Raw genomic sequence first — 12,128 nt, forward strand, 5'->3', positions numbered from 1 at the left:
TGAGAATAATCTATTATTTCAACATTTTATGAATGAAAGATACGAATTTATGATCATGCTTGGTACACAATATTAAGAGAGATTCTTATGCTACAACAACTTTTGCTAATGCCACCCTAATTCGTATGTAAATTACCAAAGAATTAACACACATCATGGAGTGGCGTTAGCAAAAGTTGGTGTGGCAAAGAAGCTCTCTTTTTTAAAGTGCTAAATCAATTTTTTTTCTCAAGAACGTGAAAATCTTATTTCTTTATGTCCCTTTCCACATTTTTTACAATTTAGATAACCTCCTTTTTAGCATCAATGTCCTTTAGACTATATTTTGCAAGCACAAATGATTCATAGGGCATACATATGTCTTGGTGCTAACTTGTTGGAAAACATGTTTGGGAATTAAAATGAATGATGTACCGGACCAATAAGAGGTTAATGCCTGTAGGATGTGAGTTCGATACCCAGTATGGGCATTAATTCCTCAGGTGCCATCCGTAAGGGCGCACCCTCACTTACCTGGTGCGTGTGATGTGCGGGCGTTGCACGTGCCCCAGGACTAGTCTTTGGACAAGACCATGATTTTCATCATCTGCTCTTACTATTTTAATCACTATCTTTTGGGATTTTTATTCATCAATATTTTGTTAAAATTTTATGAGGCAATTGGCCTCTTAAAGTACTATATCTTGCCCAAATCCCCCAGGTATATGCAATACCCACAAACCACACATACTAGGTAAATAGGGATACATTTTTGTGGGTGACCAACAAGGGGACTTGAACTGAAGACCTTTCCCTTTTTGGAGGGTTGCCTTGGCCACTGTGTCCAACATTCATTGGTTAATAATTTCAATTTTTATTGTACTCATAAAGAGTTGTTTACAAAAAGGGCTATATGCCAATTTTTATAAAAAGTAAACAAAAAAAATTTAATCAACTCACTTGCGTTTATGAATTGACTCGCTTGGATTGGTTTAAGGTCGGAAATTTCTGACTGATACAACTGACATTAATCACTACTCTATTTGCATAATGTTTTTCATCAGCTTTCATCAAGCTTTATTTTTATATATATCAGTAACACCTTCCTTAACTTATTTCCACATTGTTGAATTGGTTAAAATCTTTGTGTTGATACAATGACCTATGTGTTGAGCAAGGTTGTTAACTTTGTCATGGTTTTTTGTAATTCTCTTCTCCATGCATAATATTTCCTTAAATGCTTAGCTTTCATACATCCTACCCCATTTTATTTAGCGCAAATATGAATCTTCCTTATCGATTTTGTGGCCTGCCTCGGGTCACTTAATCTTAGCAAAATAAAAATAATAAATACAATAGATACATTGTCAAACTAAAAGAAAAATATGACATTTGTTTCCATAGCTTCAATAACCCATCTCCAATTGGAATAAAAAATGGACGATGATAATGTTCTCCCTGTTCCACCCATAAAAAAAATCTTAGGCTCCTTTTGGTTTTCAACATAGAATTTTTGGAAAAAAAAAGAAGAAAAGAAATAATGCTCATCAAACGACATTTCAAAATCTCATTTTCACCCCCCAAAAAAAAAATCTTTTAGAAAACTGCATGCTACCAATTAAACATTATGCAATTATAGAGTTTTTAGATAATTCTCTTTTGTACTCCATTATTGTGCATACGGAGGACGTCTCACTGGTCCTTTTGCAAAAATTTCCTAGAAGTGCATGTTATACTCTTGTAGTTCTTGGATTCACTCCCAGAAATTGTTGCAAGTACTGGAATTAGTGACCAATTATCAATATTTAATGACTTCTTATGCTTTCACTTTTGTAGATCAATATTTTCTCATTGTTTTCATAGTTAATTGCTAGGAGTCGTCAATAAATTATGCTATCCCTAGGAAAGAGAAAAGACTCCTAGCTTACAACCATATCCTATTAACTATTAAATGTTCATGACTTCAAGCTTGGGAAAAATCAGTGTACCTTACATTAACACCAATTTTGTTTCCAAACCGTGCCTACGCCTCAAGGCATGAGGTGTATGCCTTGAGGCAAGGCATAGGGTTCATGTCTTGAGGCTTAAAGCCTCATCAAACATTAGTAAGGCTTACGTCTCATGCCTCACGCCTCAACATGCAATGGGGCTTACGCCTCAATATGTTCAACATAACCCAAAATCGTGGGTCAAAAAATTCAAATTTTTTTTTTAATTTTTTAATTTTATTTTACACAAATACCCCCCCCCCCCCTGTCTCTTATTTACATAACCCTACTAAATAGAAGAGTTTTTTGTCTTCTAAACTTAGATTATCAAGAGATCTCTCTAAATCTCTCTTTAAAATCCTAAAATCTCCCTACACCAAAATTTCTTCCTAGAGGCTCCGATATTTATCGAATTTGAATCCATCGGTTACTAAAACTTTCTTACGAAGATTGTGATCAAATAGATCCAAGAAATCAAGGATTTTCTAAGGTTTTGAGGTATGTGATTTTTCTATGTATATTCTTGAGCTTTTTACCTATTTTTTTTCTTTTGCAAAACTCATATTTCTCTCTTGTTTTTGTGTTTGATTCTTTTTGTTTTTGTTTTTGTTTTTGTTTTTGTTTTTTTTCTATTCTACCTATTTTTTTGTTGTTTTAATTCTTCTCTAGTTTACAATAGGGTCTAAAACTCTATTCCTAGGACTAGAGTAGTTGTTTATTTGATGTTTGATACCCTTTGAGTGATGATACATCCTACATTTTTAATGCTTAAAGGTAGTTTACTTGTTTTTGTATATTTTTTAAATTTATTATTATTATTTTATATATATATATATTTAGGATTTCTTTTTTAAATTAATTGAGGTTTACACCTCGATGCGCCTAGAGGTTTACGCCTCGCCTCAAGAGCCCAAAATGCCTCAAATATGCCTTAGGTAATTATTAGCTAATGGTTGGGCTAAAGGTTCGTTGTAAATTGGTTGTGAGTAACAATTATTGTTTTATAATTTAAAGTTTATTGTTAGTGACTAGTGAATAACAATGGTTGGTTATTGATTTTAGCTTCATTGCTTGCATTTAATGAATTTTTCCATTTTAGTTGTTAATATTAAGTGATTAATGATAGTGACGAGTGGTTAGCATTTAGTAGTTTATAAGGGTTTAGGGTTGGGGGGCTTGGGATTTATGTTTTTAGGATTTAGACTTGGGATTTATATTTTGGAGTTGGGATTTTTAGGTTTAGTGGTTAATGATTTTTTTTTGATAAATCAATTGTTGGTTGATGATGATTGGTTATGCTCTATGGAACTGAATTTTGTTTCTCCTACTGAAACTATTTCAAGGTTGTTGAAGCTGTTGCTGTTGCTGTTGCATCTACACTGGATTCTCCTGTTACGGGGTTTTCATCTTGTTTCTGACGTTGGGTATCAAATCATAGTCCATCTTACACCCTATCTCTACTCAAATCATATTTTTTCTTACACCCTATTTCTTACATTGGGTATCAAATCATATTCTATCTTACACTCTATGCCTTGTTTTTGTTTTTTTTTTTTTTAATTTTTTGCTTCATCTATGCAATGCATAATGGATGGTCACATGGATTGCATGTTGGACGCCACTTAGAACCAAATTGTGTCCATCAACACCTATCTCATTGCCTTTGTTCCATCATTACTCTTCCCAAACATGGGTGTTACTGTTACATATGGGGTTCTAACTAGACTTAGGTTTGTACTTTGGAGGTCAAGAGGTGAGACCCTATTAGGTGTTCCTAGTATTGGTGTGTGTATCTCTCATGCATCCCTATGGAACCTAAGTGTAAAATGAAGGCATAAAACCTACCCACTGACAACAAACACCTACCAAGAGACGACGATCATCATCCTTGATTGACCACACAAATGGAGTATTGATAGATGCATTTTTTTTGGTCTTCCAAGGTCATTATCTTGGCTTGTCATGGTACCTAGATGAATATTTTGATTAAGTTTATCTATATTTATTTAAATTTCATCCCATGGTTTACCTACATTAAAGCTAAAATACATCTAATCTAATGTCATATCATCTATGCTATGGTTACCAGATGTGCACTCTTTACCTTGCTTCAAACACTATGCTAATTCTCATTATTTGTTGATGATCAACTTTCGTATGCTTTGATAACTTAATCTAAATAGAATGTTTTGTGCCAAGCCTTGTTCATTGGCTTCTGCATATTTGAATTCTTTGTAGAGAACAAAGAAGTTGAAACAAACCCCTTTTGAAAGCATCGGAGAAGATCCCTACACCATTAGGAAGGTAACAAGGAAGGACCATGCAAGAAATGTACGGACTTTTACCTCCATACAACGAGGCCACAAGTTTTCAATTGAAATCAGAATCAAGAAAGCTTCAAAGGGATTCCTTCAACGGATAGAGTACAAAAAATTCCTTTCGATCGATCGAGCAAATTAAAAATTGGTATGTATCCAATCCTCTTCTTTCTCATTTTTTTTGTTACACTAGATTTTCCTTATTCTTTTAATTAGTTCTGTTATGCATTTCACTAGCTATAATAAAAAAAGCTTTCTTCAAGGAATATTAACGCGTAGAACTTCTAGTTATATGTCTTCGGAATGGCATTCAATGCTATTGCAATATTTGTTTAGGATTTTGATGCAGTCATGAACAAGTAAGTTTGGCTGCATCTCTTACTTCAAATTGTGATTCCTGCTATTTTGTATTGCAATGGACAAGTTGTTGATGTCAAACATGGGAAAACCTGAAAATTCACACACTACATTATGCTGCACTGGGCTTAGATTCACGGTTCAGTTGGTTTGACACATTGCAAATCAACTTTGAGGTCATGGGTTCAAGCCCAATATGAGTGAAAGAAAATAATTAATGAATTAAAAATTGTTTGAAAAGAGTGTCGGAATGTGTCTGACATGTGAGTACGGCATGATGCCCTATATGGAAAATATTCAGGAAGGAAATTGTCGGGAGTGGCAATTTTCGGACCTGGTAGCCATTCTTATTAATTGTACTCAACCAGCCTGTTCAACCCAGTTCAATTGAAATTAGCCAGTCTGACACATCGAGCACTCTTTTTTGTTTGTTGTTTTTTGTTTTTGAAGATGAACTGGTTAGACTATCTAGTTGTTATTCAAACCAATCCCTTTATCCTGTTTGTCTTTCCATGAATCATATGATTCTTGACTTTTACTTTAGTTTTTATGAAATGAATCAAAAAGTCAGTTTTTTTTTTTTTTTTTGTTCCCTTTGTACCACATAATTTGATTTAGGGGTGGGTATTCAATCAAATCCAAAACAATTAAAAATGGATAAAAGTGAACTAATAAACAACTGCTTGTCACCCACTTCTTCTTTTCCATCTTACTGTCTCCTCTGTTTGTGTGTGTGTGTGTGCTTGAACCAACCTGATCTCATCATTTACTCGATCCTAAGATTTTGGGATAAGAGTTTGATATTTGGATTTATGTTAATTGATGGCTTATAAATTTTAATTTGCTTCAAATCGTCATCATCATTATTATCATCCCAATTTACAAGTTCAGTTTGCTTCAAATTGCTTATAAATGCTTATTATCATTTTTTTTATTTATGAGTTTACTCATTTCAATGTTCAGGGGTTTCTTTCATGGGTACCTCCTTAATTACACTTGTATGATTCTCAATCATGCACTCTAGTATTTCACATTAAGAGCCCTCATCTTTTTGGACATTGTGTACATCAAAAACCTATACTTTGCTTTGTTATACTACTTTCATATTTGAAATGGTGTTATATGTGCAGTGGTATTTCTGTATCAATGGTAATGAAGTATGCATATAAGAACATGCATTGCTGGTTGGCATAGCTTAGACTTGAGCAAATGTGCAGACTCTTCATTTTTCACTCTTTATTCCTCGTTTTTCTCTTCCAAAAAACCTTGATATTTGGGTCATTGGGTGGAATGTAACTCATCTGAATTCTAGTTTGCATTCCTCTCTCTATACCCACCAATTATTAGATGAGGTTTTTTTGATAAGAAGTTTCAAGGTTATGAGAGGTTTGATGAAGTGCCTAGATAGACTGTGCCAAGTGCAAAAAGAGCAAGGTTTCATTTCAATGTAGCTAGGACGTGTGAAACAGGTTCTACTCAGTATTTGGTATTTGCTGAACCACACCCAAGAGCCTATTCCATCCCCCTAGAGCTTTAATCCAGCCCTTGTCAAGTCATTATTGACACATGTGCAGACTTCTTATCTTTCATCAAACAGTTTCTGGTGCTTGGCCAACTTGTTGAAGAACTACTTGGAGCCTATTAAAATCTATTGGAGGTGTTTCTTTTTTATTTCTCGAAAAATAGCATAGACTTATATAGTTGGATCCACACAGACTTATATAGTTGGACCCACACAATTGTGATTCTTGTGTTTGTGACATTGTGGTGCATTGGTGGCCTGGCCATGCTTTATTCTCCCTTCTGGATTAGTAATTCGTTTACTTGCCTTTTTCTAAAAGATAAATGTTCAACAAACTTCAATTCCTATCAGTTTTTATTCTCACACAATGAATCTAAACTTGGTTGAACTATAAAATTGTTGCTTTTAATTGGATTTTCAGAGAGGGAAAAGAGATTCTGTTAGTTTGGGATGCACACTTGGTCCTTTTCTTCTGTAGGTAATTATTTGTAATTTCCATATTTCTTTTATTTTGTGCAACTTTGTTCTTTTTTATTGTTAATTTTTGGCTTGCAATGTTTACAAAGGTGGTGGTTTTGGCATAGAAACCAGTGAAAAATTGGTATAAATATTTGACTTCGATACATCTTCTATCAATGATGCATGAAAATGTGAAATGCTCCTATGCTTTGAACCATATGATGGCCTAGTGAAAGTGTTGGGAACTTGAATGGGACTTATCTTTGTGTGGAGTAAAATCTTTGATGAATTTAAAGGGGTCTTCTCCGAGTATTTAATGTTCAAATGGGATGAATTATGTGCAAATTCATTGTATTTTTTCTGTTGGGTGGCAATCTTACATCCCTCTTGATGTAGGATATCTACAATTCTAAGTAGTTTCCCAATTCTAATAAGATTTATTTCTATTTTCTAGTTCTAGTAGGATTTCTAATTTTATTGTTACTTTAGGAATAGTTTTCCTTGTCTTTGTATCAATAGATTGAAACAAATAATGTTTTTTCTTAATGTTGCAGCTTCCTTTTACTACTGATCAGCTATTATTATAGAATGTGTGTGTTTATGGTTTGAGGATGTGGCTTTTAGATAGGGGAAATTGTAAATGAATTTGATGCAGCCACGGTTGGCTTTTAGTCCGTTGTTTTGAGGTTGGTTGTCGAGGGCTTCCTCATCACCCTCCTCCCCTTCTTGAAGGGGAGGGGGGGTTCTTCTCATATTGAATCAAAACATTCTCTGTGTAAAGTTAATTGATCATTAATTTTCCAACAAAAAGCGTGAAACAATTTATGTATTTTTTTTATCCAGAAAAATAATATGTACTCAAGAAACTTCTTAATGGTTTGAGTGGATGACTGGTCTACTATAAGTGATTTTGTTTAATTTACCAATTTGAATATTTGCTTGGTTTCAGTTGAGCTTATATCAGAATATGAACGTGATCAACTCTATGATGATGGTGAAGCAATGGAAAAAGATGTTGCACTTCATCTGGCTCTCTCTCAGATTGCTAGTGAATTCGGTAAAGAATCTATGTTGTCATTGCAACATTTTTTGGGTTCACGGTATGCCCCAATTATATCTACAAGATCTTTAAAGTTTGATATGGCTCTTGGGATTGGAGGATTACCAAAGGTAGATAACAATTGTAGTGTGCGTTGTTACCAATATTGCATGATTTTTTTTTTCTTTTATTCAATTGTATTTCTTTTTCATATCTATCCTATTTTTGTGATGCTTGTTTATTTTAAAGGGTTGGGTTTTCAAGATTGTCGCTGCATGCCTCTCTTTTTGTTAATAGGTGAATCATTGCAAATATCTTCATAGCGTACGCGAGTGGGGGTTGTGTCAGGCCCAATGAGCTCCATGTACTCTCTTCATATTGTAAGGTGGAAATGCATAGATGGTAGGGTACAACTTTCATTTATTACTTGCCCAATTTAGCTTCTTACTCAAAGTTTTTTGCTATCCTATTTTTTAGTAGCTTCTATTATTGATAACAAAATAGCTCTCATGCAATTTAAGCATTTCCCTAAAAAATTGGAACATATAGATATCTATTCAACACAACATAGTTTTCAAAAGGATCTTAGATGACCCATCAAAGCAATAAAGGATTTTTCAGAAAATGAATTCCTATTCGAAGAGTTCACACCCACATGGATAAGCTCGTGCTAACCTGTCAATTTGGGATTTTCCTTGGGAGGTATCGGGGAGGAATTGCAATGTCAAAATATTGATTGATACAAAATAAAATATTCTCCATCGATTCAAACTTTGTACCTATGGGATAGAGGAAGAGTAGAAAGACTGAAGATTTCACATAGTACTTTTGATGAAAAAACAATCTATGTGAAATTTATGGCTGCATTCGTGGGAGTAACCTTTGTACCTTTGTAAAAAGAGGAAAATAAAAAACTAGGACTATTTTATCATGCTTGTGAAAAAATATATTCTTGGATGTCATGCCCATAAAAGTTGAAGGACTATGCTCTTAGGCTTAAGAAAAATTCCATTGTGCAGGGAAGGATTGTTGAAATTTATGGGCGGGAGGCATCGGGAAAAACTACTCTTGCTCTCCATATTATCAAGGAAGCTCAAAAGCTTGGAGGTGCTTAGTTACCTTTTTCTTTTCTACTTATGAAATATGGTTTGGTCACACTTACTTTGTTTCTATGAAACAAAAGTAATAGCGAAGTTAAGTTTCAATTTGAACCTGACCCATCTGGCTTTAGAACCATGACCATGAGCATACGACTTGACAAAGATGATAAATTCCTTGAGATGTCATGAGTACATATGTACTTAATTACTAATCTATTGTGCTCATACTGTTTAAAAAATTTGATTTAGTTAGTTCAGCTCCATTTGATTTAGTTAGTTGACTTTGGGAACTTGTATTTATAGTTTTATAAACTAAGCAAATGTTTACTGGATGATGCACATGATCATGTAACCTTTGATGTGTCTTAAAATCTCATCTGCTGATTAAGTCTAAACTTTTAAAGGGTCTTTTATCTAATTCAATCTATAGCTGAGTGAGTCAATCGGTTTAATAGTGTGCCACTTACAAACATTCAATTTGTACGCGTATTCTATGAGTTAACATATGCATGTTAGCATGTGCGTTGATTCAATAGTGACTAAAGCGTGCAACCAAGTTCTACATCATACATGTGGAAAGAAAGATTCTAGTGCCAGAAATGAGGAGGAGCTAGGTCTACCAAGTCCTCTCTTCAAAACTGCTGTAATAATCACAAAGTTTGGCTTGTATATAAGTCCCTACCGAAAGGATAGATCCTAACCATTGGATCATTCCTCGTAATCACTTTTTTCAAACTTCCATAATGGCCTAGTGCCCATTACATTGGCCAATCCCCAAAATAACCCATGTCTATCTAGTTTGCCAAAGCAATTTTGATGCAAGCAGCTGGAAAGTTGGGTAAGGTAAAGTAAAAAAAAATGAAACTTTGATCTCTGTTTTAGCCAAGGTTTCTTAGAGGGAATATAGGGAAAACCTCTTGTAGGGTGCTAATCTAATAAAACCCAAAAGTTTACAAAAGATCTAACAAACCTCTAAGAGAAAATCATATTCAATAATCAAAAGTCTCCTTTACATGTTATCAGAGAATCGATTTTATTTTATTTTATTTTTTTTGAGAGGGGGATGGGGGGGAGGGGGGAAGAACCTAAAACCAAACTTAAGGGCCTAGTAACATATGTTAACCCTTCATCTAGAATACCCCCAAAATGCAGCTTCCCTATCTAAAATTTTCTGGGCAATTTGAAGCAAACAATTTTATTTGTATCCTTCTATTTTGGACTGAGTCCACCACAATGATTTGATTTAGTGGTGCTTGTAATCTTGCTTTTGAAGTAATAATTCTATGTTGCAGCTAGAATTTCTGAGCTTTTCCTTTTCTAGGGGATTAATTCTGAAATTTTTTGTTGATAATATAAGGTATTTGTTCCTTTACTAGTAAAAGAGATTATTGATAAATCTTTGTCTGCCAAGACTATCTATGATGTTTGAAATGCTAAAGCTGGATGATTTTTTGTAGTTAATGCGTGATTTAATTTTATTTTTATATATAATAAGCAATATAATCTAAAGACGATGAGAGGAAAGCCACCATGACATTGATGGAGTTGGTAACCAAAGAGTTGCATAATAAAATAAGACACATGTTATCATCTCCAATACTGAGATAAGGGATATATGATGGGTCATAACACAAGTGTTTGTTATAATTGCCTTTTGCACTCTTACAATATCAGTGTATCATAACTGATGTTTTCTGCAATATTGGGTCTATTTGTTTTCTTCAAGTACTTATCTGAAAAATTGTTCTCCTAAAAATTGAAGAGTTCTATTTCTATTTTGCAGGATATTGTGCTTATCTTGATGTAGAGAATGCAATGGATCCATCCCTTGTAGAGTCAATAGGTGTAGACACTGAAAATTTGCTTATTTCACGGTCAGATTCTGCTGAAAATTTATTAAGTATTGTTGATACCCTGGCTAGAAGTGGATCTATAGCGGTTATTGTGGTTGATAGTGTAAGTGATTTCTTTCTCTATGTTAATATGATTACAGATATTCTATGGCTTTTTTGTACTTAAACAAATGGTAACATATCATTCACTATGTCCTTTCATGAAACCTTTTCATTATCTAATGCTCAGGTTTTTATTTAGTTCTTGTTAAGTTAAAACTTCAATCTTCATTGTTCACACGGTTGTGATGCTATCCGAGTAAATTGGGATAGAACAGTACAATACTAATGAAAAGTATTATTGGTGACATTGTAAGAACACTTGACTAATAATTTTATATTTTCGACTTTGAGATTTCTCTTGATACAAGGAAATGCTGAAAATTTGTTTGTCCTGGGTGTATACAAGAGGAACTGTGAGGTGGTACTACTCTTGGATCAGTTATGCACTTTCTTGCGATACTATTGCTGGACATTGTTCTTCCGTGGATATGAATAGTCAGTAATTGTTTCATTTAGTTGCGAGTTCACTTCTTTTCCTTCACATAAGCTGATGACTTCTACAGGTAGCAGCTCTTGTATCCCAATGTGAACTTGATGGAGCTATAAATGGCTCTTTCCCAGAGTTACAATCACGATTGAGGACACAAGCACTACGAAAAATTCATTCCTCATTACGCCAGTCCCAAACTCTTCTTATTTTCATAAACCAGGTAGATTTCCTGTTTGTTTAATGGCTCTGAACTAATTATCATTAATTGCACTTGTTTCAATTTCTCTCCTGTACATGAGGGATGAAATGTGTTCATTAGTGTTAGCTGTTGGATGATATTGATCCAGGTTAGATCAAGGCCACATGAAGGTTTTGGGTCTGCTAATGATGTAATTTGTGGTGGAAATGCTTTGAAATTCTATGCAGCTGTTTGGATGAGAGGTATTAGAACAGGATTGATTAGGAAAGAAAATGAGGTTAAACTGTTAGCATTGAAGGAGGGTGCATAAGGTCTATATTTATTTGAAGTACATACAGACCCAACCTGGTAAATAAGCGCATCATAAAGTTGGATGGCTGTCTAACTTCATTAGGTCTGGTCCATCTAGTAGTTTGGAAATTATGGTGGTTTTACCTCCCCCAAGACTGAAATTCATGAAGGTGGAATGGGTTGAGGAGAAGTGCTTATCTGAACCAGTGAGGTAATCCATTGGAAGAATATCTCCTCCCGGGCTCAGAGCAGAGGAAGGTAAGGGTTAGTCTACTGTAACCAAAAGGTGAAATAATGTGCAGTTGTGCACTGGTTAACAAATGAAGTTGTATTGAGCTTTATACAAATGAGATGAACTTAATGACCAAGTCATGGTAAACTTGATAAAAATATTATAATCATATTGGTTTTGGTATAGCTTGAATTTCATTGTAATCAAGATTCTGTATCTTGACTTTTTTTTTTAAATTATAAACTTCAAAACATTTTTT

General features: G+C 34.2%; 1 protein-coding gene across 2 annotated transcripts; it reads left to right on the forward strand.

Moving 5' to 3' along the window:
* Positions 1 to 2,838: 2,838 nt before the first annotated feature.
* LOC147380664 (DNA repair protein recA homolog 2, mitochondrial-like) lies at positions 2,839 to 11,769 on the forward strand. 2 transcript variants are annotated; one of them, XM_086431394.1, is made up of 8 exons: positions 2,839 to 3,391; positions 4,206 to 4,433; positions 6,586 to 6,642; positions 7,573 to 7,793; positions 8,682 to 8,769; positions 10,546 to 10,718; positions 11,221 to 11,367; positions 11,495 to 11,769. In XM_086431394.1, exons 3-8 carry the CDS (start codon positions 6,615 to 6,617, stop codon positions 11,654 to 11,656), a joined length of 819 nt encoding a protein of 272 aa, XP_086287520.1. In that variant the 5' UTR covers positions 2,839 to 3,391; positions 4,206 to 4,433; positions 6,586 to 6,614; the 3' UTR covers positions 11,657 to 11,769. The 2 variants fall into 2 exon arrangements, with proteins under 2 accessions (XP_086287520.1, XP_086287521.1); XM_086431395.1 differs by lacking the exon at positions 6,586 to 6,642 and having other exon boundaries at positions 2,850 to 4,433.
* The last annotated feature ends 359 nt before the right edge of the window (positions 11,770 to 12,128 follow it).

Source organism: Akebia trifoliata, unplaced genomic scaffold (assembly GCF_017979445.1).
Source record: "Akebia trifoliata isolate Shusen 1 unplaced genomic scaffold, ASM1797944v1 Contig01133, whole genome shotgun sequence".
Taxonomy (NCBI): Eukaryota; Viridiplantae; Streptophyta; class Magnoliopsida; order Ranunculales; family Lardizabalaceae; genus Akebia; species Akebia trifoliata.